Source organism: Squalius cephalus (assembly GCF_949319135.1).
Source record: "Squalius cephalus genome assembly, chromosome: 10".
NCBI classification, from domain to species: domain Eukaryota; kingdom Metazoa; phylum Chordata; class Actinopteri; order Cypriniformes; family Leuciscidae; genus Squalius; species Squalius cephalus.
The window spans coordinates 35,321,124-35,348,762 of record NC_137131.1 but is presented as its reverse complement, the minus strand read 5'-3'; the positions used below and the strand labels follow the sequence as shown (position 1 = coordinate 35,348,762).

Sequence of the window (27,639 nt, the reverse complement as noted above, 5' to 3'; positions counted from 1 at the left end):
ATTAAAAATTCCAGTGAAGACAAATTGTGGCAACAATTTTGGGAGGGAATTGTGGGCTGTGTCATACAACGGATATTTCCTAACAAACTAACCCCCCTAAGCTAGACTAAAATGCATGTTTGAGCTGTTATCTTAAAATGATATCTTAAAATATGTCAATGCCATTGTTTTGTCTCAAGATGCACACCAGTAATGTTTCTTTTCAAAGGAATGTTTATAAAAGCTACTTAAATGCCCTTATTGAACTAAGGCCTAATCCTGGCTTAATCTAAGCCCTGTCTGTGAAACCACGGCCTTTAGTTGCTCTAAAGCACAAACATAAGATTATCATGTTGTAGCTAACATATTAGTCTTTTAACGGTAGCAAGTTTTACATGGTTTATTGTTGGACCATGCTGATCCTTCATTTACAAGCTGATGATACAGTAGATGACCTGGACTATGATTTGAGCCAAGATTGTCGTAGAACTTGATCAAGAAACTACTTACAGATAATAGACCACCTTGGAAAATAAATAGCAAAACTCCAGCAAATTGCTATAAATAAATATGCAAAAAAAAGTTCATGTGACAACCAGTGTCTAACTTTAAGGTACACTATGAAACTTTTAGCGGTTGAAAAATGAAACTGGATGCTATTAGTGGACTGTGCGGATGAATATGACCCTTCACAATATAGATAATGCTTTACAATGAGCAATATATCTCTTCAATAAAACACCTTACCAGTCAAGTAAAAATAAAAACGGCATCTCTGCGTTGCTTTTACAACATTTCAAATCATAAAGTTCACGTCATCTGTGAAAAGCCAAACCTATGTTGATTCTTGTTTTATTACGAGCTCTGCATGTCGCATTCTCTTTCTGCCAGCAGAGTCTCCTCTGTTCGGAATTTTTAAAAAGAAAAAAGAAAAGGTGATTCCTCGGATGTTGGAGATTTAGCGTGCTCCATGTCATTCTCGCACGTTGTAACAACAAACCAATGTCACTCTCACTCCATATACACGTCAAAGTAGCCAGAGGAACTTTTCTCTATTGATATGACGAGACACGCACGGGCCAGTGACGTATGTACGCAACGTCCACCCTGACAGATCTCAAATATAAACACTTACCATAGTGAATCAGGGTAAGACAAAAATACAATTTGGAAGAAGGATTAATGATGTATTAAAATTGAGTCAATTTTGAACAAAAAAATGTAGCCTACATAGTGTACCTTCAAATACTTGTGCCGTGCTTTGGACAGCCTGTATAGAAATTGCAGCATTCCATGTCATTAAACCAGTATTACATAACTAATTCTGACAAACAAACAAATATGAATGTCACAAAAGCACAGAGGGGAAACACTTTATTATGACCAGTGTTCAGATAATCACTGCCAGTTATGCTGAATAAACCTAAACTAACATACAGGGCCACTTAGATTTGTTGATTTGTTTCAAGTTATGATATGCTACTTCTGATGTGATGGGAAATTTAAAGCATTATATGTTCAGTGAAAATAGAAAAAGGAGAGTCTTAATTCTATGATTAATTCATTCTCAGAGAATAGTGCAGACACTCAAAGGCAGCAGAAGCCTGTACAGGGTCATAAATATGTAATGAAGCTTTGTATTGCAGGTTGCAGCACAAAATTCACCTCATTGTTCTGTCATGCAAGTGAATTAGCTAAAAAATGCTAAATGAACTCAAAGTGGAAACAGCACAGACAGTCCTTTGTATTTGAGGAGTCTAATGCTAGTCACTTCCTTCTATCAACTACAGTTTCAAAATGATTGACTACATTAAATCATTTAGAAACAATAATTCTTATAACTATTAAATAAAACAAAGTAATATAATCATTAGAAAAATGCCTAAAATAAAAAAGTTAATATCTTCATACAGTAAGGTCTCCAACAGGATTTAAATTGTCTTCATACTGATATTGACACCATAGACTAGATAAGTGTTATTTTAAAAGCACAGTCGTGTTTTTGCCACTAGATTGCACTGCAGTGCAGACTTAAAATGTGCACACAGTTGTATACTGACTCACAAAAAAATGACTGACATAGATGATATCAATGTAATGTGATCAGTCTGATAAAACAAGCATGGTTTTTTGTCCAGGTGTCCCAACATCAAAGGGTTGCTTGCTATATGGTTGTCATATCTAATTTTGCAGTCCCGTTTGGTAAAACAGTTGGGATAATTTTCTGGACAGAAAAGGCACAAGCAGGAATGTCTTTGATCTCAGCAAACAGTTTTACTCAAAAACAGTTTCGCTTTTTTCAAACTATTCTAGGCAGTAAGAAGAAACATGAAGATGGTGTAAAAAAGAAGAAATGAAATTGTATAAATGTTTAAGATATTCATAGTTTCTGGGGTATTAAGCCACTCTCCTCTTTCACCGTCCATCTACACTTCTGTTTCCACGTTTATTCAATCCTCCTCTCCTTCACCGTCTCCGTCTCCTTCCTCCTCCTGCATAAACTCCACCAACAGTTCAGCGGTGCAGGTAGCTTCTCCCAGGCTGTTGACGGCTTTGCAGGTGTACTTGGCATCGTCATCGGGGCAAACCTCTGAGATCACAAGGCTACAGTGGCCGTCCTCTTCATAGTCGATCTGGAAGTGACGCGTCTCCTTAATAGGCTGGTCATCCTTGTACCACACTATCTCGGGGTCTGGGTACCCTTTGAGTACAGAAAATACAGTAAATCAACATTAAAATCATAAAAATGCTATCAAAGCCTTTGGCCTACCAATGGCATAGATAGGTGGCCTTTGCAATTCGGAGGCCCCATATGAGAAAAAAAGACAGACAAGCATGTCATGCAGTGCAACTGCAATTACTTTATTATATATTATTATATTCAACAATGCTATCTCATATTTCACTCGTAATAGTCTTCTTATAAATGCATTCTGTCAACCACTATCTACGCATTCTATCTTTTTTTACCATAATGAAATTAAACTTTTAAAAAATATGAAACTAAACCGCCAGTAGGTGGCGGCAACTCGTTGTCTTAACGAGTGAGTCATTGAATCATTCATTCAAACGATTAGTTGAAAGCCGCGAATTCGTTCAGTAAGTAAACACCACTGTGTCGCTCGGAGACGCTCAATGGCTCTGTTGTGGATTTGTTTGGAACTATTCTCATAGGCGAAATAGAGCAAAAACAATATTCTGAGTCTAAAATGTAAGTCATCTAATATTCTTGTTTACTGAACTGTTGTATAGACCTTATGCACCAGAGAAACGAGGGCGCCGCCATCTTTAGAATATTGTCTTTTAACTTCCGTTTTTGCGGTCGACTGTATATTTCTATGGCATTGCTGTTCAGGAGTAATTAGCTTTTGAAGTGGATTTACTTAATGTAAAGTTAACGAAAGTTATCATGAGGACTGTAATGTTTAAAGCAGATGTCTTAACAAACGTCAGTCGACCGGGAATATTTTAAAACGAGCCGTTCATTAATAAACACGCAGAATCGCTGTAAAAAATACAGACCGGAAGTCAAAAGACAACGAGCACAGCGCTGAAAAGGGGCGGGGCTACATAAGGTCTATAAAATCAATATGACATTTGCAAACGTACTGATATCAGGGAAAACAGCATATTAAAAACAAGAATTTATGTTCTCAAGAACGGCGTGATGGCAGGGGGCAGGGCTCTTTTTCACGCACAAGATGAGACACCTTCTTTTGCAAGGTGTCTCTTCTTTTGCAAACATAGCAAAGGCCGCTACTGCGTAATGGAGCATTTAAATATCAATATATGGAGTGGTGTAAACACTATGAATCATACCCATCTCTGATTTGTTCATTTTCTGACTGATGATTATCATATCTCCACCCACATCTACAAGCTTTCTCATTGTTTGTTTTCTTTTGAACTTCGTCATATTAAAGGGAGAGCAGAAGGTAAAAAGAATCCTGACAATATTGATGATTAGGAAGTGGTAAGGTAGAGAAAGGGATATGAATATTATAACTTTTTAGAGACCCTAAAACAGATTAAAATAGGTTTAAAAAAATATACAAAATAGTGAATAAAAAAAATGTAAAAAACCCTGCTCAAACCAAATGGTTAATATTCCTTTGGAATTTAAATGCAATAGAGACCAATGATCATAACTGATAAAAAAAAAAGTTAGCACAAAATTTAAAAAAATGCTGCAGTCCCTAAAATGTTTAGACACTGGAAAGGCATTTCTTCTTCTTCGGCATTTGACCAAAACATTAAAATTTACCTTATATGGTTATCTCTACGGGCCAAATCATAACGCATATTAGGACGATTTCAGAAGGATCATGTGACACTGAAGACAGGAGTTATGGCTGCTGAAAATTCAGCTTTGCTATCACAGGAATAAATTACATTTTAAAATATATAATAGAAAACAGTTATTTTAAATTGTAATAATATTTGACAATATTAAGGGTGAAGGGCAAAATAATTATAACTCAGCACTAAAAGCACAATAGCATTTGAGGTCAAAGATCATTACCCTCAATCTTGCAGTCAAAGCGGGCGGCACTGCCTTCCACCACTTCCACATCCTGAATGACAGAGGAGAAGGTGGGAGCCTCTGGTGTGCGGTTTTCATCCTCCACACTCTCAAAGAATGGTGCAGGAGGCTCTTCTAAACACACAGGTTTTTATTACATTTATATGCAAACAATATTTTTTACATATATGACACTTAATATGCAATAGAGCGCAACAGTCGGGTTCCGGAAGTAAAAACTCCATTCAGTTTCTCCAGAGAGAAATAGATTTTTAATGATTACTTGTAAAACTTTTAAAGACAACCTTACTGTAAGTTATGAGGTTGCGAATCGATGGTATTTGCTTCTGTTAAAGATGTCAGCCCACATTATTTCAGCTTAGTTTTATAATACTGTGTTTAGCAGCAGAATAAACCCAACAAGTTAACTCAACTCAAACCGATTGAGGAAACTGATTGCGGCAAACCATTTAAGTTTAAAAATCAATACATATGAGTATTGTGAACTTATAATATGATGCAATATATTGATGACTCAATATAAGTTCACAATACTCATATGTATTGATTTTTAAACTTAAATGGTTTGCCGCAATCAGTTTCCTCAATCGGTTTGAGTTGAGTTAACTTGTTGGGTTTTACAGTGTGGTGAAAAACTACATTACTCATGATGGTGTAAAGAAAATTCCACCAAATAGACAGTTGAAACATCTGTATAATGATATATATATATATGTATATATGTCTCCCTATGCTCTCAAAATACTTAAATATTTGAATATATATACATATTTTATATATAATCAACATTTTTAAATGAGTAGTTTTATATTACTCCATTGTTTTTAATTTGATTATGCTGTTTGCAGTGCTTGACATGGGATTGTAGTTCTTTCTATCACTAAAGACTTTCAGTATACAGTTATACCTTAGTTTTTTAATCTGATTTTCAAATGCTTTTTTGTTTCAAATCAAAGTTTAGAATGTTATGATTCACCTCGTGGCTGGTTGGCTTGGTGCATGGCTTATAACAAAGACTCTTTTGAAATCCCTATGGGAGAAATGAATGGAAAAAATACTTCCGGAACAAGCGCTGCTGAAAAAGTGGGCGGTCACTGTTGCACTCAAGCCTATATGCTGCAACAGTGTGAAAATTGGTTGCTGAGCCAGTACCGTCAGTCGGAGAGCTTTTCTTTGGTCCGATGCCTCCTAACATTCCCATAGAGCTGAACCTAGAGATAGCTCGCACTGCATTCCCTGTTTTCTGCACAGACACACACAAACATAATATCTGCCACTTCCACCAAGCCTTTCCTTTGAATCTCATTATTTGTTCAACGAATAAATCAAAATGAAATGCAGTGCTCTCACCTGCCAGCGGCGTCTCAGGATGTACTTTTTCATCCTCTCTTTGGACAGCTGTTTAGCCTCCATATTTCTGGTGTCCTGTTTGAGCCAGGAGTGCTCAAAACACTGAGCGCAGGTCAGCCTGGCCCTACAGTGTGGCATTTAACGTGTCTCAGAACTCAGATCAAATGCTCAAAATGCTCTTCTCAACATTCAGTGTGTACTAATAAATTTGAGTGATAATTAACTTTGACAATTACACCAATCATTTACAACAATGTAGATTTTACTGGGTCCATGCCAAGAGCTCAAGATGTGTCATTCAAGGAATGTGCTTCCTGTGCATCTACAGAGTGCTCTAAAAAGGCATTTGATTAACTTGGAACAATGTTGGTATTACAATAAAAGTGATCTTTCTTCAACAGTGTCTTCTGTTAAGCTTTCATCTTACCTCATGTCCTTTTTTAGGAGACTGCTGATGAAGTCTTTGGCCTGATCTGAAATCTCATCAAATGCCTCATCCTCAAAATCCCAGGTGGCTGAGGTGACATTGGCAAGGGTTTCATTGTCATTATCTCCCATGAATGGTGAGAGACCACTGACACTGAGGGTAAACAAGAGGAAGGGTATATCAGGCAATAATCTTTGATTCTGTTACAGCATTTTCAGCCAAAATGTGATATAAGATACAAGAGGATTAAAAGCATTTTCTGAAAGATCATGTGAAACTGAATGATGCAGAAATGTCAGCTTTGCCATCACAGGAAGAAATGACATTTTTAAATATATTAAAATAGAAAACAGTTCTTTTAAATCGTAAAAATATTTTACTGTATTTTTGATCAGATAAATGCAGCCTTGGTGAGCATATGAGACTTATTTTAAAAACATAAAAAAAATCAGACCAAGACCAAATTGTTGAATGGTATATTCCTTTTTATGACTATGGTGTAACATATTCAATGAAGTGTGTATTTTGTAAAAAGAAATGCCAAAGTCATATAGTTTAGAGCCAATAACATAATGATATAGTTTATAAGCAATATTTATAGATATAGAGGCAATATTTCATAGGTGGGGACTTCTTTTCACTTTTTCAACTGTATTGAAAAATGATTTAATCACCTTCAATAAAACTGAAAATCGACAAAAAACAAGTCCATACTATTATCTTAAAAATATTTGATAGGTTCAGGCATTCTCATTTACAACATTTTAAAAAATATATTAAATTTTTAATCAAATAACTTTAAATGAGATACGCAATGCCTTTATGAATCAGGACAGTTATAGCAAAAAATAGGTGTTTACGAAAGTATTGAGGTCGTTTTTTTTAGAGGCACACTATGCAAGATTTGTACCTTAATATAACAGCTTAGAAAGTTGACTTGCTTTACGGCACGACGTCACTTACATCAACAACATATGAAGCAGCCTCTATGGAAGACACTAGCACGCATTTCAGACATGAATCATGGCAGAGTCGAAGAAGAAAACGAAGAAAGTGCGGTTGGAAGAGTGCAGAGACGGCTTGTTGACTTGCTTTACGGCACAACGTCACTTACATCAACAACATATGAAGCAGCCTCTATGGAAGACACTAGCACGCATTTCAGACATGAATCATGGCAGAGTCGAAGAAGAAAACGAAGAAAGTGCGGTTGGAAGAGTGCAGAGACGGCTCTGCGTGATTGGTATTTACAACAGTAATGTTAAATACAAGTACTCCACAGCGACTCTAGGGGTCGCTGTTTGAGAAAAACGGAAACTGCATAGTGTGCCTTTAATTATTGCAATTTAGTGTTTTGGATTTTTTTTTTTTATCAAAAACTGCCTTTTACGACCGAGGCCATTAGCCCTGATAAAAGTAACTGACACAAGTCAGTTTAAATATTTATACTCTAGCTCCAAAGTATTAAAATTGTGTTTATATGATCAATTGAAAAAGCAAACTTGGAAAGCGAGTTGTCCAAAAACGTATAATAGCCTTAAAAGGAAATGTTTCCAGTCTTCAGCATTGATTACTTTGTCTTTACGTGCCACGGTTGTTAGTGACGGTTGGATGAGCTGAGATTTGTCACTCACAGAATGTAACAGATGACGCCAATACTCCACATGTCTGTTGGGTAGCTGATAGCCTCATAGTTGATCACCTCAGGAGCTACAAACTCAGGAGTTCCAAACAGTACCTTCAGAGAGCCAGAATCCTCTGAAAACAACAACAAAATCTCAACTCTGTCAAACAAAAACAGACTCTGTGCTTGTATCTGCAGTTGTTTACACTTGTTTACCTAGCCTTCGAGCGAGTCCAAAGTCAATAAGTTTGATCTTGCTTCCCGTCTTGTTGATGCACATGATGTTCTCAGGTTTGAGATCCAGGTGGACAATGCCCTGCTTGTGGATAAACTGCACTCCATCAATGATCTGCAGCATGTACTTGATCACCTCTCGCTCAGTCAGCTCGAAATCCTCATCGACGATTCGCTCAAACAACTCACCTCCAGAGATCCTGCAGCCAATGGGGGACCACAATGACAACATCGTTTAGTGACGCTATAACCAATCACTGTCGGACTGCAGACTCACTGCATAAGAACTGTTTATGCACATTCCATTTAACAACCATATGAACAGTGTCTTAGCCTGCAGTGCTAAATAGTTCTCTTACAGGGAGATTTAAATCTGGCCTATTTTCCATCATGGCTGCCAAGCTAAGAAAGAGAGCATCCATGCTTTCTCCTCCCCACCTCGCTGTTTCTCCATCTCACTATATAAGGACATATGACACACACTTCTTCAATCACGGGGTGCTGGATTTTACATTCCACCTTCTCCATAAAAAGCTAAACTGGTGGAATGATAAAAACAACTACCAAACATCACAGCTTGTTCAAAGACACCAGGGAACACATTCACACCAGATTCACCAAAGTGACCTAATGTAATCATCGGTCCCAACATGGAACATGTTTTTATTTAGTCAACCTGTGTTATGAAACCCTGCTGAAAAATCCAGCATAAACCAGCTTGAATTCCATGTTGGTCCAGGCTGGTGTATGCTTGTTAGAGGTGGTATAGTGCTGCTATGACTGGTGGACCAGGTATAGTCATGCTGTTCTCAAGCAAAACTGAGCTGGTGTAGCTGGTCCACCAGCAGGGTAGCCTACTTGGATGGCAAACAATAGTTTAGGGACTCACATCTCCAAGACCATGACCAAGTCAGACTTTCCCTCAAAGGCGTCCACACACTGCACCAGTTTGGGGTGGTGGAGGCTGTTCATGACACCAATCTCCTGCCTCACGTTCTCCTTGTCCTTTTGTGAGAATGCCTTGATGAACTTCCCTGCCCATACCTTCTTGGTTGACTTCTCCACTAATTTGAAGACTTGACCAAATTTACCCCTTGTAGAGACAACATAAAGACCATGAGAATTGGAAAAGGGAGAAAAGAGAAGAAAACTGGTAAATCTAAAATAGATATAACAGATGCATCTCTTACGTTCCTAAGCGGTCCTCTATATCATAGAAGTCCTTAACGCTACAGTCTTTCTTAATGACCACATCTCTGTATTCTGGTTCTTTCTCCTCATCTGTGAAATGAACAGGATATGTATCAGATTGACCATGTGGGAGTCATGTGAGTAAACTTTGGATTCAGAAGGGGTGGATAATTGCTTGAACTTCATACCATCATCAGACACAGTGGCTCCAACTTCCCCCTCTTCCTTTTTCTCTGGAGAAGAATAGGAATGTTTTAAATCTTTATAGTGTTTTAAGTAGTGCATCAGATCATCACATTTATACTTTGGGGTTCAATAGTCTGAGACCAAATTGAATATCGTTTTTTTAATCTAAACCTGGACAAAAATCGAACATTTAGACTTTGAAAATTTTAAATAGACCTAATCTAAATGAATTTGCTTCAATTGACATACACAAGATGCTCTCTACATTCTCACATCATGCTAAATAATGTGATCATTGAACATGTGGAGTTCATGCTCATGCTATTGCCATTAAAGCAAGAGAAATTTTGAAATTCATGTACATTTCTCAACTTTTCATTGGAATTGTTATGATGATAATATGATTTGTCATGAAAACGTTTGTATTAAAAAGAAAAGATTGCAAAATAAAGGCATTTTCTCTAGTGGCTTCAGATTTTTGGAGCCCACTGATTCTTTCTCGATCAATAGAAACAGAACGTATCTCACGATTAAGCAGATGCTCATTCTCACCTGTTATCTCCTCCACTCCCACTTTAATGGGCTCAGATTCTGCACTGGGCTCTCCAACTCCATACACATTAACAGCTCGAACACGGAACTTATACTGACGATCGCCGAGAAGGTTCTGGACATGGTATGAGGTGCTGTTACAAGAGGTCAGGTCATTCCATGTGTTGTCCATGGAGTTCCATATCTCCAGGTTGTATGACTGGACGATGCTGCCCCCATCGTAAGTGGGGCCGTACCAGGAGAGGGTGAGTGAAGACATGCGGATGTCGGAAGCAGCAGGGATGCCGGCTGGGGGATCTGGCTTATCTGGGACACAGATTTACATTGGAGAGGTCAGCAATAGTAAGAAAGCTTTGCATAGAATCATAAGGACTATAATTACTACTAGTACTACACATCTTCAACAATATTATTAATCTGCCTGCATTGATACCATTGTATGAGAACTGAACTGAGCTGGACGATGACATCTCTGTTTTCACCAGAGCTGCTATAGATAAATGAACTAAACTTTTTTAAAGAAATGAATTAACACTGAACTTACTTAAGATGGACTATGACAATATTTTCTTCTAGAGTTGCTGTACAGCCAAAACAAACTTTGTTGCATTATTATCTCTGTAAAGCTGCTTTGAAACAATCTGTATTGTAAAAAGCTCAATATAAATAAAGGTGACTTGACTTGACTTGACTTGACTTGTCCAGTAAATGTGTTTTATGTCAATATGTTTTATCAAAATGCTAATGAACTGATACTGCTGATATTGATTGGAGACAAATTAATATTTTTAGATTTTATCAGAGGGATTCTATAAATAAGTAAGTGACTGAACCCGAAATAACATGCACACACACCCTTACACTAACCCTACCCCTAAACCTACCATCACAAAAAAAAAAAAAATTCAGCATTTTTACATTTTCAAAAAACATCCCCTAGTATGATTTATAAGATGTTTTCCTCATGTGGACAAAAAAAAAAATCCCCACAGGGACAAGGATTTTGGATATTGCCATCTTTGTGGGGACATTTTGTCACAAACACATGCACGCACACACGCGCGCGCGCGCACATACATAGTGATGTGACAGTCAATCATAATCCCATCTGCTTCCTTCCCTTCTCTCATTATGTGTTACTTCCTGTTTTTGTTTGCTCCCATACCTACGATGGTGAGATTGAGAGAGGCCTGCTTGGTGCCAAATTTATTCTGCAGTTCTAGAGTGTAGCAGCCACAGTGATCCTGGTCGCTCGCTGTGATTGTCAGCTGACTGCTGTTCTCTCTGGTCTCTATGGAAATGCCCCCACTTCCTGGCTGGATCTAAACAAGAGAAGAGTAGATCATGTATCCTAGTATGTATTATAGGCCTTCATTTTCAAATTAATTTGACCGCATTTTATATTAAAATTGGTGTTCGCTGCTTAGATTCTTTTACCACTTTTATATCAAACTGCACCATTTCAAGTCATCAATGCAAAAATGCAACTAAATTAAAAGCCATGAAATGTATTTACTTAAAAATAAACAATTCAGTATATACTTTTGATCTATTACTATTAATAAAATGAATAAAGTAGATATTTACAACTAACCCCTGGTTTCACAGACAAGGCTTAAACTAGTCCCAGACTAAAAGGCATGGGTGAGTTGTTTTAACTGAAAGCAACTTGCACTCATATATCTTAAATTTTGTCAGTCACTGCCATTGTTTTGTCTTAAGATGCACACCAGAATTTTTTTTATTTATTTCTAAAGCATGTTTATAAAAGCTACTTAAATGCCCTAATTTAACTAAAGCCTAATCATGGCTTAATCTTAGTCCTGTCTGCGAAACCAGGCCTAAATGTAATATTTTTAAAGTTTATTTGAATATCAGTTAATCAAACTACAGTACTTTGAAGTCACTACTTTACATCAATTCAGTTAACAATGACTTTAAACCAATACCGATCCCCTTAAAAAAATAATGGTATTGGGATCTGTATCGGTTGATCAAGATGTTAAGAAATCAGTGCTTGATTTAGTTTTTTTTTTTTTTTTTTTTAATGGGTATTTACAATTTGTGTTGTCATTTTTAGCTAAAAGACATGCTCATGTGGGAATTTTATTTATTTCGTTTTTCAGGGTTTGGGCCGGGGTGCCGTCCAAAAATCACAATAGAATGGGGACTTTGTTTCAAAATGTAAGGGAACCACGGATCTATCATGTTACAAACTCTCTGTCCTTCTCCAACTCTTCCTACCGGCTTTTTAAATTTCAGCCAGGTGCAAGTTATTGGTGCCGACCCTCCAAAGTTGCCCAACAGCTCCACCTTTTCTCCTGCCCTGATCTTCCGATCTCCAGAGAACTGCAGAAACTGAGGCGGAGAACCTGCATGGCATCATAGGCGAACACAAATTCACTTTCAACACTCTCATGGTAAATTGTTACTCTGTATTTTCTCTCTCTGCCTGTCTACTGTCAGAATTTTGCAAGACAGTATACATGGCCTTTAAATATTCCTCAGATTAGGGTGCTTATGTAAGTTTTAGTGGGAATATATTCTTACCCTGTTTGGCGGGAGCTGGTTTTTTCTTTATTCTGGCTTCATCTGCAGAAGATATAGAGCATGTATTGATGTAAGATAGATAAACAGTATATACTGTATATATTTAGAGAGACATATTTACATAATTATTGAAACAAACATTTGATAGTGAAAATTCTGTAACCGTTTACTCATCCTCATGCCGGTCCAAACCTGTATGACTGTTCTGAAGAATGTCGATATAACCAAACATTTTTGGTTACCATTGCCTTCCATTGTATGGATTAAAAAAAATGCAGAGACATCTCTCCTAATATCTTCTTTTTTGGTTCCACAGAAGAAAGAAAGTCATACAGTTTTGGAACGACGTGAGGGTGAATAAATGATGACAGAATTTTCATTTTTGGGCGAACTGTCCATTTAAGGGGAGGTAACTAACATACTAACTACAAGCATAAATAATGATTTGTTAAGTAACAACCTTTTGACAGAAGGGTCTGAACATGACCGACCAAAAGGAAAACTAATTTCTGTGGAGTCTGTATTGCTTTTGTTATTGGTCTAATACAAATATTAGCATATTTTGAAAATAAAAATAAAAAAATGGGTGAAGTCACAATACATCATATTTGTTTTATGTAATACCACAAAGTTTGATTGCAGGAAAATGTAATTTTCTATTGCTCCCCTTAAAATGGATAAATGACTTACTCTCCATTCAGTAGCATAAAACAATCCACTAATCAATCATGTTGACATTACTGACATATTGCACCGTGCAAAAGGAAATGACTAGCCAATATTCATCTGTGTGCGCATCTGAGAATTGACAGGAGTTCTAAGGAAACTGCCACTCCTGATCAGCATCCAGGGAAAGAGTGTCTGTGTGGACACTGTCTTGCTGGAATTCCCCTTATATGGGCATGCTAAATATAGGGTCTCCAAGATCCAGGAAGCAGTGTCTCTCTCTCTCTCTCCACTATTTATTTAAGGTTTGATCGCCGTCAAGAAACAATGCAACATGTAAACCCCACTAATACTCCAGCACAGTCCAAACAGAGAGAGAGAGTGGGAGAGGGGGAGAACAGGGGTAAGGAAGACAGAGAGGACAGTCAGATCTTAATGTGTTTCAGCTCACAGAAGTCTACCATTTTAGGCCTTCTCTTCTGTCTCCTATCTTTCATTACCTCTCTTATGCTTGGACACACCTGAGTTTTTTCCACAAGCACTGAATATGTACTCTCAGCTGCCTGTCCTGGTATTTGCCTGTTACATGCTTTTTGTTCCCTAAATTGTAAATCACTTTGACATTGTTTGTTAAGAACATAACTGTACTTATGTCTTAAAGGCTGCTATGCTTGTGAAATACTAGAAGAACAAATGCAGCACTAAAACTGGTTGCCTAATGTTCCAAAACACTATCGGCTGAGTTTATTTTTTACTCCTCCATAATCACATGGATTAAAACGCAGGATCTAGTGTGACAGTTGTGTTGAAAACTACAGTACAGGCAAACTGTTTGAGTACCACAGATTCAATCTGCCATCAGATACGAAAATCCTCCATGGATTGAGTGTGCGTGATAACCATTGTCCTGGGGTCATCTTATCAAATTACAAATATTTTTGAAAGGGAAATCTGGACTAAGGTTCATTTCACACAGCTCGGGTTTTCCGAGAATACGGTTGAGGAAATGGACTTTAATGGTGAATTATTGTGGTTTCTGGAAGGTTACTGAAATATTCACTACATATGGTCATCCTCAAGAGGGTCAAAACAAACACAAGGCCTATTTAGTATGCCAAGACCGGATAATTGTTATTAATGTTTGTTGCAAACAAAATTTTGAAAAAAGGAAAAAGAAAAAATTCCTATGCAACTATTCACACCATGCATGAATATTCGTCCGCAACAGCAGATATATATATATTTTTCTATTGATAATTATGTACAGAGGTGTATTACTTTACAGGGATAGTTCACCCCAAAATGATAATGTTTAATAACCCAAACCTGCATGACGTTATTTCCTCTGTGGAACATGAAAGAAGATATTTTGAAGAATGTTTGTAAGCAAACAGTTTCAGTTCCCACTGACCTCCATTAAATGGACAAAACAAATACAATGGAAGTCAATGGGAACCAAAACAGACTTTCGTCAAAATATGTTATGTTCTGCAAAAGAAAGAAATGCATTCAGGTTTGGAACAAGATGCGGTAAATGATGAATTTTCACCCCTCCCCCCTAAATGAAAAGTTCACCCAAATATGAAAATGTTATCATTGTTTACTCGCCCTCATATTGAAATATGTATAACTTTCTTCAGTGGAACACAAGAGGAGATATTGATAACTGAATGTCCAAGCTGCTCCTTTTCATACACTGATGTGAATGGTGACCATGAATACCTAGAAGTATGTCAATGTATAATGTTTGGAGCTAGCTTGACAATTACTTTTCCCCATCCACTTTAATCATATGGAAGAGGGCAGCGTGAACATTCTTCAAAACATCTGTTTTTATGTTCCACAAATGGAACACAGTTTTTGAAATGATGTAACGGATGAGCAACTTTTCATTTTTGGCTGACCTATCCCTTTAAATAACTAACAGACCAAGTAAACATGCCACAGGTGTCCTTACTCACTTTCTGTTGTGGGAGTTGCAGAAGGGCTCTTCCTGTTCTTCTTATCTGCTGAAGGGTCTGAAGGATCTAGAAGAATGCAACACAACAAATTAATCCTAATTATCAGTTTTGGGAGGAATTTGTTATTGTTGCACCGTCACTCAATACTATATGTTTGTGTTACCAATGACATGGATAAAGAGAAGTCTAGGAGACAGGACACTTACCATCAACAGTGACCATACAGGAACACTCTGCTTTACCACGTGCATTCTCTGCTCTGCATGTGTATCGTCCTTCATCCTCTGGTAGAGCCTTGTCAATTGTAAGTGAACACTTTTCACCTGATGTAAAAACAAGAGGTAGAATTGAATGACAAGTGTGTTTCGTCCTTGTAAACACGTAGTTTTATGACTGAAGTTTTGTTTTCAAGTCAAATTTCTGCTTTTGAATTTAGCTTGGCTGTTTTCTAATTTATTCAAAAACTTCAAATTCTAAAGTTGTTCTCCATAAACAAATATGATTCCACTAGCACAAATTATTCATATGAATACTTCATCACAAATGTCTGATAAAAATGTAAGAAGATCAGGGGCTGGTCTTCTTAACTGACATTTTCTAACTTAAAGGGATAGTTCACCCAAATATAAAAATACTGTAATCATTTACTCACTGTCAAGTTGGTCCAAACCTGTGTGAATTTCTTTCTTCTGCTGAACACAAAAGAAGATAATTTGAAGAATGTCAGTAACCAATCAGTGGATGGACCTCATTGACTTCCATAGTATGGGGGGGAAAAATACTATGGAAGTCAATGGGATCCATCAACTGTTTGGTTACTGACATTCTTCAAATTATCTTCTTTTGTGTTCAGCAGCAGCATTTTTGGGTGAACTATCCCTAAAAATAAAGTTAATAATATTTTAGGTAACACTTAATTTCGATGGTCCACTTTAGACATTAACTATAAGTAACTTATGCCAACTAACTATAATTAGAGTATTAGTAGACTGTCTGCTAACTCTTTATTGTGATGGTTCCCCAACAGACATTCTACGGACTATAAAAGTCCGTATAAGTCCCTAACTCTAACCTAAGAGTCTACTAATATTCTAATGAGAGTTAGTTGACATGTACAGCAGTTGCAAAGTTACTTATAGTTGTTAAAGTGTCTAAAGTGGACCATCAAAATAAAATGTAACCATATTTGGTATTCCCAAAGTTCTTACCTTTTTTCTTAAGACTGTTTGACAAAACTTAAGAAGAATTTGAATTCCGGAAAATATTGTTCTTAAAAACCATTGCAAATAACCTCTTAAAGCTATGATAACATCCAACTTATCTTAAAGTGCCAAAGGTAAGATGTTCAATGAATTTGTTGGATTGTTATTGTCAAATATAAGGCTTGTAATTTTCTATTTTCTATTTTTGAAAATATTTGAAAACTTCTTAAGAATTTCTCAAGAATTGCATTAAGGAACTTTCTTAAAAAAAGTGCTTACGGCCCCTGCTTTATAAACAAATTCCACCAGAACAACAGAGAGCTTAAAGTACTGGATAATGCATTAGTGTAGGGGACACCCATCACATCCCTGTTTGATTTAGACCCGGAGGGGATCCTCTATTGCTATTTCAGAACTTTCCAATTGTGACCAGATGATCATTCTGTCTCATGTCAGTGAAATGGGATAGAGAGACCTTAAACCCTCAGATCGAATAACCTAATGTGAATGAGCTCAAAGAGCCAAGATAACACTCACTGTGTGCTCCAGTTGGCCATGAATCAACCTCAGCTTTAAGATCAAGCCTCTCAGTATGTGATTTACAACACAGCTCAGAACACTAAAGTAGGGAATTTAGGAAGAGAGGGTTTAAGCTTCTCCACATCAATAAATACACTCTTTAAAATAAAACATTGATGGTTCCATGAAAAACCTTTAACATCCACGTAACCTTTCCATTGCAGAAAAGGTTCTTTATATTGGAAAAAGAGGTTCTTTAGATTAATGTTCTTTAGACAAAAGGATTATTTTAAGAACTGTTCAATGAAAGGTTCTTTGGGGAACCCAAAATAGTTCTTCTATGGCATCTCTGTGAAATCCCCCTTTTGGAATCTTTGGTGTAACTCTATACAGACCCAAGGTTACTGCATTACATTGGACTATTAATCAAGACATATAGAACAGTTCAGAAAATACAAGATCAATAGTGTTTTTGCATTGTAATTTTAAAATTGTGGTCAAATGTATAAACTTTTATACCTTCCTTTGATAAGATAATGAACTTGGATGGCTTCACCATTTTCCCATCAAGTATCCAGGTTATGACAGCTTGGGGGTCAGAGGTCACCTGACACTCTAACCTCAGCTTCTCTCCATCCACCACAGTGATGTCACCGAGAGTCTGTGTGAAAACAGGCGTCTTTCCAGCATCCTTCTCTCCTCCGTTCACAACTTTTGCCTTTTTATCGTTCGTCTCTTTTATTTGTCCATCATTTGTCTTGTTCTTGGGACTGGCTTTCTCCTTGTTTTCAGTTGTCCCTACATCATTGCTGCTTTTTTTTTTCTCTGTTGTTGCGTTTTCCTTTACATTAACCTTTTTATCCGTTTCGCCACCGTTTACGCCATTGACGCCACTTTGCTTTTCCTTCTGGGGTGTCTTGAGTGTTGGTTTTGATGAATTCTGTTCGTTTTCCTCAGTCTTCTCTGGTTCTGGTGCTTCCTTTTTGTTCAGGACAGACCTGAAGCCTGAAGGTGCGCTGCTTGGGGGTGGTGTGGCAGCAGGTGCTTTGGATGAACCATCTTTCTTGTTGAGCAATGATCTGAAGTCAACCTTTGTTGGGGTGCTTGTCTTGATCTCAGACCCCGGCTTAGGCCCCGACCGGGGCTTTAGAGCTGCCCTAAAGTCTGTCATCTGTCTTCCTCTGCTAACCTCTAGAAAATAAAACTGATTTAAGAGAGTTCCTTTCGTCAATCCCTCTCTGCTCCTTTGGTAGGAGTTCCTTGCGGTTCCACAAGCTGTAAATGGATATGGGTATCCAGTGGAATAAACGTTCCTTCAGGATCCCACTGATCCAGTGACTCTGTGGAGGTCCTGCTCTGTCTGTGGCTTCCAGTCACTGTGCAACCCTCTGTTCTCCCCACTCAAACCACTCTTGGGACAACCCCTCTGGACCAGAATGAAAGAGGGAGGAGAGAACAGAGAGTAGAGAAAGGACAGAGGGAAGGAAAGAGATATGTGAGTGTGGGGAGTGTAATCGGATTGTTTAAGAGCTTAGACTCCATTCTATAATAGGTTAATTGGAGACAGGAACACATTTCATATCTGTGTGGCATCAAAGGGGGAAACGCCATTGCCTTATTAGGGAAACACTTCCAGTGCATGGGCACCAACACAGCAGAACAGAGCTAGGAGGTAAACAGATGGCAAGATAGCATCCGAAACTGATTCATTATGTTAAGGACAAAAACACATACAAATCTTCAGTCTATCATCATTGCCTGATTTGGAATTACATTCATTAAACAGAAAAAAAACTTGTCCTTGTTGAAAACTTAATAATGAGAAAAGGAAAAGAATCTCAGGCTCATCCATGTTTTAGACACTGTAACTTTGGTGCTTGGACAGAAACCATAAAAGAAGTATTCTGATTATTACGTGGGTGTTTCTTTGGATGTGCCTGACTTTATGACCTCTCTATAAATGAAGGCCCTCATTGGGCCATTCTGAAGATGCATTTCACCAATCAGAGTTGAGTTGCATGTCTCCAACAGTTTATATTAAAATGTTACATGTGCAGCCTTATATGGATATGAAACTCACTGTTACTCTTCTAATCGTTGTGCGTGTGTGGAAGATGGACACAACATGGGAATGTCTCCTAGATAAAATAGCTTCCTGTGCTGTTTTGCTTCAGTGGTGAGTGAACTTTCCATTGCTGCTGGTTTGAAACAGTCAAACTCACATCTTTAAATTGATCTCCCTTATATTCTGTGGGAGACTGAGAGTCCAATCCTCAATGGCAATACAAGTCTTAGAGATAACCATAATGATGAGATTGGATGTGTTGTCATGAGCCATGATGGATAGAGCATAATCTGACTGGGTGCAACCACTGACATCTGATGTCCCCCATTAGATGTCCACCAAGAGAAACATTTTCAAATAGTAAATTTAAAAACAAAGTCTCCTTTTGTGTAGGCAAAAACTGACACAATACTATTGTGTGGGTTTTAAACTCCGGTCAGCAAAATCCAGACTCTATTGTTAACAACCAAACAATGGTTCAAGCATACGTCATGAAAAGACCCTCACTTCTGCTTCCAGGAGTATGTCTTTGGCTTTGCCGCACAACATAATCCAGACTTATTAGGAACAAACAAAAAGAGTGAGCATCTCATTTTTAACTGCCACTCATTTACGCATTATCCTCAGTCATTTCCACAGCTTTACTCTGCTGTAAACATCTCTCTTGGCTTGGAATCTAAGCTCACTTATCCTTTTTTACACGTTTAATGAAGTGTGTACATGGAGAAGACAAATACAGTGTGTAATTGTTTTTAAAAACTATCAAAAGTAAAGAAAGAGAACTTTACTAACATGAACATCACTTTAATTTACCTTTAAAAATAATACCTAATTTATCCCCATAAGAAGTGCTAAGTTTATAGTCAACTTCTCACACATCCTTTCCAGTATTTATTTGCACAGGCCAAAAACTGGTAAACTGTGACCTTAGCAGTATTTATTGTAATCAGTTTGGCTAAACTTTCAAAAAACAACAAAAAAATCCATCAATAATAATTTATTCAAGAGCAAAGCAAAATGTCATTACTCTTTCCTTCAAGAATGCTAACACATGATTTCATTTATCAGGCTATAAAGACCTAAACTGGACTAAAGATGATGCCTGAAGTGAATAAACAAAGCATTTTCAGAAAACTTTCAGTTACAACATAAAATATTTTAGATCTTTTGATGAATGTTCTGATTACAAGGCAGCTGTTGCATTGGAGGAACAACTGAATGAAAACAACCGGAGAGAATATGATGGCAGGAATATTCCAGAATGAAGAACGGGTTGACATGAGAACCAGGTACCAGAACCAGTTGGGTCGATACCTTTTAAATTCTTGGTTACACTTTATTTTATAGTGTCTGTGTAACAGTATAATTATTAATTTAAGTGCTGAGTAATAATAATTAACTACATGTACTTATAGGGTTAGGATTAGGGTTTAGTTTAGTGCAAATTGCATGTAATTATGTATCATTTATAGTTATTACATGTAATGTGTAACAAGGACAAATAAGTTTTACCCAGTTCTTATATCAAAGTCCAAGACAAGTACAAGTATGTTCTGTATTAAAGACATTACATTATTAATATATATTTAATCAAATGTAATACATATATTTAATTTGAATTAACCCTTAATTGATCAAAACCAGAATCTTAGTCAAGGCTTCAGAGCCTCAAGACTATTAGTGCTTACATGTAAACATATTATAGAAACTGCATTTTCTCCCAAGTGTTAACATGATAGGTATGGGCAGTGGTGCCCTGGACGACCACATACAACGCAATAAACAAGCCTAAACCGGAGTACACAAGTCATTTCTCATACCATTAATAAACAAGTTTTTTCATCTCCTCCTTGCATTTGAATTATGACAATACGCATAACACATTCTGAAACAGTAAAACAGCAGTGGGTGTGACAGAATAGAGGGGACATCCCTTCATATCCATGCATGCCCCAGAGTGGTGTAAAAGGAACATTATTATGTGCTTTGTGTCTGAGAATGGAGAGGCTCTCATTTGGGGCAGACAAGCATGGGGACACTGTTTACAGAACAGCTTGTGTGGTCTTCTTCTTTTGAGACCAGAACCTTATATGTCCATGAAGACTTGAACCTCCAGATCAATCAGCACCTCTCATACCACTCACGAAGCAGGGCTTCTGCGTAGTTCAACAATGGTTCTTTTCATAGGGTGTAGTAATATATAGTGTTTCAGACTCGTCAAGCTTGCACATTTCACTTTGAAAGATGGTTGTTAGTAATATCATCAGTTCAAGATTCGTGGCTTTTACATGTCACAGCTGTAGTATACTGACAATGACAGTTTAACCTTTTTTTCTTTTTCTTTTTTAACCCTGTAAAGCTTGACTTATGAAATAAGTCTTTTTTAATGAAACAGTTTATTGAATCTATAGACAAAATCCTTAAACAAGTTTGCAAATGTGTTTTAGGATTTTGTCTAAAGGTTCAATAAACTGTTCTTGCATTTAAACCTCACACTTGCAGCTTATTGTAGGATTCTAGAACTCTATTTTTTCTTCTTTTTTTTTTGAGGGAAGATTATGTTCCCTGATTTAGATTAATATTGTTAAATAAATATGTTTTCTAAAGACTGTTTTGAAAGATTGAATATTTATTTACCTGTATATACTCACCTCACGCTACTTACCTGTTTTCTGTTTATTATTGAATAAACTCCTGCACAACATGTTTGATCATGTTGATAATTGAATAGGCCTTAGAAATTGAAGTATCAAATATGTTACAATAGGATTTATAGAGTGAAATGTTTTTTTTTCCAACTATCATTACAATTTAGGCCATTCATAATTATTTTATTATGAATAAAATAATTATGAATTATTCTTTAATGATTTTTAAATTATGTATAAGATACACTCACTTGTAGGCTATTCATGGTCCAAGGAAAGTATTTTAGTAATTTCTACATAATGGTTACACATTGATTTTTAGAGTATTAACCTAAACACAAATGTAAAAACCCATAATGATTACATAAAAAAAAAAAAAAAAAAAAAAAAAAAAAAAAGGTTTTTACAAGGTTTCTTTTCATTATCTCAGACATCCTTAGTTGTCACTGCAGGTGGCATAGAAATACGTGAAAGTTGTAAATAAGACTAGACGGGGAAAAAAAAAAAAGATTAGGTCTGCCATCTTGTGGTAGATCAGTTGAACCATCTTTCCTCAAGGGAAATGGGGGTAAGAGAAACAAATAAGAATGGTATCTGTCTGTATGAGAATCATGTGGCCGGATTTGTATTCTATATTTAATTCTGTTTAATGCTTGCTTGACCTAAATATGGAACAACTAGACCAATCTGTCCATAAGTTGACCCATATCTCCTCTAAACATTATCAACCCAAACAGACGACCAGATTGGGCAGAGCAGCAGACACGTCACAATGGGCGGGGTTACAGTACAATCACTTCCGCATTACTGTATTGAATGGATTTAATAAAACTGGTTTTGGAGTCAGTTTCGTGTTGTTAGAAAAACTTGACTTAGAAGCAGGTTTTTTTAAATTTATTTCATAAAACAAAATTTGAAACCATTAATTTTCATAAAAAGATTTACATGAAGTAATCACATTAAAAAAAATCGACGTGATATAACCAGCGAATTAAATCCGTATTTCGTATTGAAGAGTGGACTGCATCATAACTGAAAGATGTTAAAAGCGATTATCCTAATTGGGGGACCTCAAAAAGGTGAGACTTTAGTTATTCTTTGAATGTTATGAATGAAAGATGAATGATACTGCTACAATATCGCATTACGATGACGTGGCGCAATGGACATGTGATAGCGTCCGGTATAGGATAACTGAAATCAGTTACCGCGTCTTAATATAAAAGTAGCAAATACTAGTAAATGCGGAGATTAAAACTTTATAGAAAACTCTTTTCATTAAAATGCCCTGCGTTCAGGTACCAGGTTCCGCCCCCTGTCATTCGAGGTGCCCAAACCGCTGTTCCCTGTGGCAGGAGTTCCCATGTTACAGCACCACATAGAAGCCTGTGCCCAAGTAAGACACTGTTGAATGTTAATTGTGTTTTTCACATGTAAAGTCTATTAAATTGACGTCACATTAAAAAGAAAGGTTCTTTATTGACATCTATGGTCCCATGAAAAACCTTTAGCATCCATGCATGGAATGGAACCTTTCTAGTATTGCACAAAATGTGTTTTTTTTATATAGTGGAAAAAGGTTATTTTAAAATGTTCTTCATACTTCTTTTAAGTTCTTTGGGGAACCCAAAATGGTTCTTCTATAGCATCACTGCAAAACCCCCATTTTGAAACCTTGATTCTTAAGAGTGTATTTACAGTAATCAAAAGTCTGCCATGTTTTATTCTCTTACAGGTTCCTGATATGAAAGAGATCATACTAATAGGTTTTTATCAGCCCAATGACGAGCTAAACCGGTTCATTTCTTGTGCTCAGCAGGAGTTTAAAATCCCAATAAGGTAGATACGAGTTTTTGTATTATATGATTGCTACAATATTGATATTTTGTCTCACACATCTGATAATCTTGTAATTATTTATTTTTTATATAAATCTGAAGGTACCTGCAGGAATTTACCGCCTTGGGGACAGGTGGTGGGATCTATCACTTTCGTGACCAGATCCTGTCTGGGGGTCCGGGTGCATTTTTCCTCATGAATGCTGATGTATGCTCTGAGTTCCCCTTGCAGGAAATGCTCCGGTTCCACCGTCAACATGGCGAGGGTCATTGTGGAGTCTTACTTGGAACTACAGTAGGTTTAACTTTAGTAAATGAGAGAGAGGATAATATGATTTTGGGATTTTAATCCAAACGTTTTACTATGTCTCTTAGGCCAATAGAACACAATCTCTGAACTATGGCTGCATTGTGGAAAATCATGAGACAAATGAGGTACTATGAATAAAGATACAAGATTGCTTGCTTGTACAGTCATAATTCATATGAGGCGAAGGTCAAACATTCAGTTTAATAAATGCCATTAAGAAGATGCTTGCATTCACAGTATGCTAATTATCACTAATTTTCTTTCAGATGCTCCATTTTGTGGAGAAACCCAGTACGTTTGTAAGTGACATTATCAACTGTGGTATCTATTTGTTCACACCAGAAATATTTGGCCATATTGGGAAGGTTTTCCAGAGGAACCAGCAAGAGAGGATCCAGTGAGTGCCACTGACATAATTCAGCCCCTAAAACACATTGTATAATAATAGGTCAGTCTGACCTGTTTGCACTGAAATTTGTTTTATTTTCTCCACAGAGAAGAGCTCACTAATGGCAAGCAGATGCCAGAGGTGATTCGGCTGGAACAGGACATCTTTACAACCCTAGCAGGACAGAAAAAACTCTTTGTCTACAAAACACAGCATTTCTGGAGTCAGATAAAGTCTGCAGGGTAAACCTGTCTTTCTTTCGATTATGTTCTTTCACCCCCCCCCCCCCCCCCCCCTTGCCACTGTTTCTTATATACAGTACATGATGTTTTATAATATAATACAGGTCAGCAATATATGCTAGTCGTTTGTACCTCAAGCAGTATCATCAGACACATCCTGAGAGACTGGCCACAAACCAAGACAGAACTCCCAAAATAATAGGTATGATGCATGAAGTATTCTCTCTGAACAAGCTTAGCTCTATAAAGCTGTAATTTTATCATAACCTACACTGAAAAAAAAAAAATTCGAAACAATTTTCACTCATATATTGCTTGTAAATTTCACAATAATTACAAAGAAACAGAATTAAAGTAGAAAGGCTGAAAAATATATACAATTACTTTAATTATGTAAAGCTACAAAGTCACTTAAAATGATTGGTTTTCCACTTTCAGGAGATGTTTATATCCACCCTACAGCAAACATTGATCCCTCTGCTGTGGTGAGTATATGGATAACAGCTTATATAAAGATATATGTGACCCTGGATCACAAAAACAGTCACAAGTTGCACGGGTATATTTGTGGCAATAGCCAACAAAATATTGTATGGGTCAAAATTATTGATTTTTCTTTTATGCCAAAAATCATTAGGATATTAAGTAAAGATCATGTTCCATGAAGATATTTAGTAAATTTCCTACAGTAAATATATAAAACATTTATTTTGGGAGTGAATGCAGCACAATCGCGAACATAAATAGACAATTTTAAAGGTGATTTTCTCAAAGTTTCGTTTTTTTGCACCCTCAGATTCTAGATTTTCAAATAGTTGTATCTCGACCAAATATTGTCATATCCAGACAAACCATACATCAACGGAAATCTTATTTATTCAGCTTTCGGGTGATTTAAATTGACCCTTGTGACTGGTTTTGTGGTCCAGGGTCACATATTTCTATATTGTACTCAATTCGTTTCTCTTTCTTCAGCTGGGTCCTAACGTTTCTATTGGCAAAGGGGTGACGATTGGAGGAGGCGTGAGAGTGAGGGAGTCCATCATTTTACATGGAGCCGTGTTACAGGTTAAGCGGGTTACTGCTCACATTTGCAACAATGGCAATCAGAAATGAAAGGGAAATGAATGATTAAATATCTGGTTCTCTGTTTCAGGACCACTGTTGTGTGTTGAACAGTATTGTTGGGTGGGACAGTACAGTGGGGAAGTGGGCAAGAGTAGAAGGAACGCCAAGTGACCCCAATCCCAACGATCCTTATGCCAAGATTGACAGCGAGACTCTGTTCAGGGATGGAGGTCTAACCCCATCCATCACCATCCTTGGTATGAAGATCTTGCCTCTATTACACATAATTCTTGTGATGGCAAAGCTGAATTTTCAGTAGCTATTACTGCAGTCTTCAGTGTCACATGATCCTCCAGAAATCATGATAATATGCTGATTTGGAGCTCAAGAAAATATCTTCGCCTTATCAATTTTGAAAAAGCTCAAAAGAATAGTATTTATTTAACAATATTTTGTAACATTGTGAATGTCTTTACTGCCACTTTTGATCGATTTAATCCATCATTGCTGAATAAATTCTAATTTCTTGCTGATTATGATCTGAAGGAGATGTAATGGTAGGAGCAGTCCAGAAGGTGGCGCTGTTCCTTAAGAAATTATAACAATGAATCCTCTTGTTACGCATTTATGTGGCAACAGCTTTTCAGCAACAGGAAGCTTGTCTGACCATCTATACTCTCTATGTTTTCCTTGTAGGCTGCAATGTGAATATTCCATCAGAGGTCATCATTCGAAACTCTATCGTCTTGCCTCATAAAGATCTCAACAGGAGCTTCAAAAACCAGATTATTCTATAGAAGACACTTTCCTCATTTGTCTTTCTGAATAAATACAGTACATTGGGTCATGTAGAAAGTATATAGCGTAAAGATTGCACAATGTTTAATGTTCATTGTTATATGTATTTGGTACTGTTCAGAGAAAATGAGTCCATTTGTGATCAAATTGTATTGCAGTATATATGAATAATATGGTTCAACAATGGGATATTTTCCTGATTATTTCAGGACTGGGAATTTTTTGTATTTAATGACTCACTCTATGCTGATGTACCAGCCTTATCCAACATAACACTAGATTTTAATTTTATTATTCCTTAATTACAAATCACATGTTGCCTTTTTAGCAAATTAAGGAGTGAGCAGTGAAGTATTTTTATAGAAACTGACAGATTTGAAGGCACATAGTTTAGGCAGGAATGGAAATGGATGGAGATATGGTTTAGGGGTTTTTGGTAATTATTCCTGTTTTCTGTCACAACCACATCAGAAACATCAGAGCATGTCAAGATTTATTATGTCAAAGTAACAAGTCCACTTTGCACAGAATGAGTCTGATGCTTTTATATTTGAAATAAAAAAACAATAGAATCAATCCTAACGATTTAAACGTTACTGAAGTTTACATCATACATATATACACCTTTCTGACTGGAGGGAAACAATAAGAAAAGACTGACATATCTGTGGTTTCGTGTTTCTTTGCCATTTACTTTTTTTGTGGTTTTCTGTCAGCTAACGTGAAATGCAGAATCGAAGGCTTATACAACACATTTTTGCCATTTCGTTGTTTTTATTAAATTGATTTATTTATTTATGACCAAAGTAGTAATGCTGGAAAGGTGAGATTATCTGCACTGACATTTTCAAATAAAGTATTTAAAAACCATTTCTGTGTCCCAGATAACAAAAGAAAATTAAATGTCAAATGTCGTCTTAGCACACATTTCACACAAGTTTTTTTTAAATTCATTTGTCTGTCAGATTGGCACATCATTTTGAAGAAACAAAGATAACTGACAGGGTATATCCTACAACATTACTATATTAATAAAGCATTACTACAACATTAACATACATTTACCACAATATCTGCATTATTGTCATATATATCATAATACTGTCTTTTACCACAATATCTACATTATTGTCATATATATCATAATACTGTCTTTATTAGGACGCATCTGCAGAGTATCACTGGAAGAAATGGTATAAAAAAATGTAATAGAAATAAAGTAGTTACAAATAATTTGCAAACTATTAGTTTATATTTAATTCATAGGTTATATATTGTAGTCTATTGTTAATGAATAT

The 27,639-nt window shown here is 36.6% G+C and overlaps 2 protein-coding genes across 3 annotated transcripts; one reads left to right on the top strand and one right to left on the bottom strand.

The window, feature by feature from the left end:
- Positions 1–1,330: 1,330 nt before the first annotated feature.
- Positions 1,331–18,392, bottom strand: mylkb (myosin light chain kinase b). Its single transcript, XM_079884742.1, has 17 exons — positions 17,504–18,392; positions 15,470–15,586; positions 15,264–15,329; positions 12,637–12,678; positions 12,331–12,458; positions 11,252–11,408; positions 10,087–10,392; positions 9,537–9,581; positions 9,348–9,438; positions 9,047–9,250; positions 8,140–8,357; positions 7,934–8,057; positions 6,300–6,452; positions 5,873–5,996; positions 5,675–5,765; positions 4,502–4,636; positions 1,331–2,680 (listed from the first exon to the last, which is right to left on the bottom strand). The coding sequence occupies exons 1-17, from the start codon at positions 18,153–18,155 to the stop codon at positions 2,430–2,432; spliced, it is 2,904 nt and encodes a 967-aa protein (XP_079740868.1). The 5' UTR covers positions 18,156–18,392; the 3' UTR covers positions 1,331–2,429.
- Positions 18,393–19,097: 705 nt separating this feature from the next.
- Positions 19,098–27,387, top strand: gmppab (GDP-mannose pyrophosphorylase Ab). Of its 2 annotated transcripts, none has more exons than XM_079884045.1 (12): positions 19,098–19,160; positions 22,996–23,093; positions 23,433–23,536; positions 23,638–23,830; positions 23,911–23,970; positions 24,112–24,242; positions 24,341–24,475; positions 24,580–24,677; positions 24,914–24,960; positions 25,451–25,543; positions 25,632–25,800; positions 26,240–27,210. In XM_079884045.1, the coding sequence occupies exons 2-12, from the start codon at positions 23,061–23,063 to the stop codon at positions 26,338–26,340; spliced, it is 1,164 nt and encodes a 387-aa protein (XP_079740171.1). In that variant the 5' UTR covers positions 19,098–19,160; positions 22,996–23,060; the 3' UTR covers positions 26,341–27,210. The 2 variants fall into 2 exon arrangements, with proteins under 2 accessions (XP_079740171.1, XP_079740170.1); XM_079884044.1 differs by lacking the exon at positions 19,098–19,160 and adding an exon at positions 22,464–22,776 and having other exon boundaries at positions 26,240–27,387.
- The last annotated feature ends 252 nt before the right edge of the window (positions 27,388–27,639 follow it).

What these genes read in the sequence shown, in the direction of transcription:
- mylkb (XM_079884742.1), bottom strand. Translation starts at nt 18,155, where the DNA reads ATGACAGACTTTAGGGCAGCTCTAAAGCCCCGGTCGGGGCCTAAGCCG. An exon ending in TCTCAATCTCACCATCGTAG is followed by an intron (nt 10,393 to 11,251) that starts GTATGGGAGCAA and finishes TCTGTGTCCCAG; the next exon opens with ATAAGCCAGATCCCCCAGCC. An exon ending in CTTTGACTGCAAGATTGAGG is followed by an intron (nt 2,681 to 4,501) that starts GTAATGATCTTT and finishes CTGTACTCAAAG; the next exon opens with GGTACCCAGACCCCGAGATA.
- gmppab (XM_079884044.1), top strand. Translation starts at nt 22,737, where the DNA reads ATGTTAAAAGCGATTATCCTAATTGGGGGACCTCAAAAAG. An exon ending in CAGAACTCCCAAAATAATAG is followed by an intron (nt 24,678 to 24,913) that starts GTATGATGCATG and finishes TTCCACTTTCAG; the next exon opens with GAGATGTTTATATCCACCCT. An exon ending in CCCATCCATCACCATCCTTG is followed by an intron (nt 25,801 to 26,239) that starts GTATGAAGATCT and finishes TTTTCCTTGTAG; the next exon opens with GCTGCAATGTGAATATTCCA.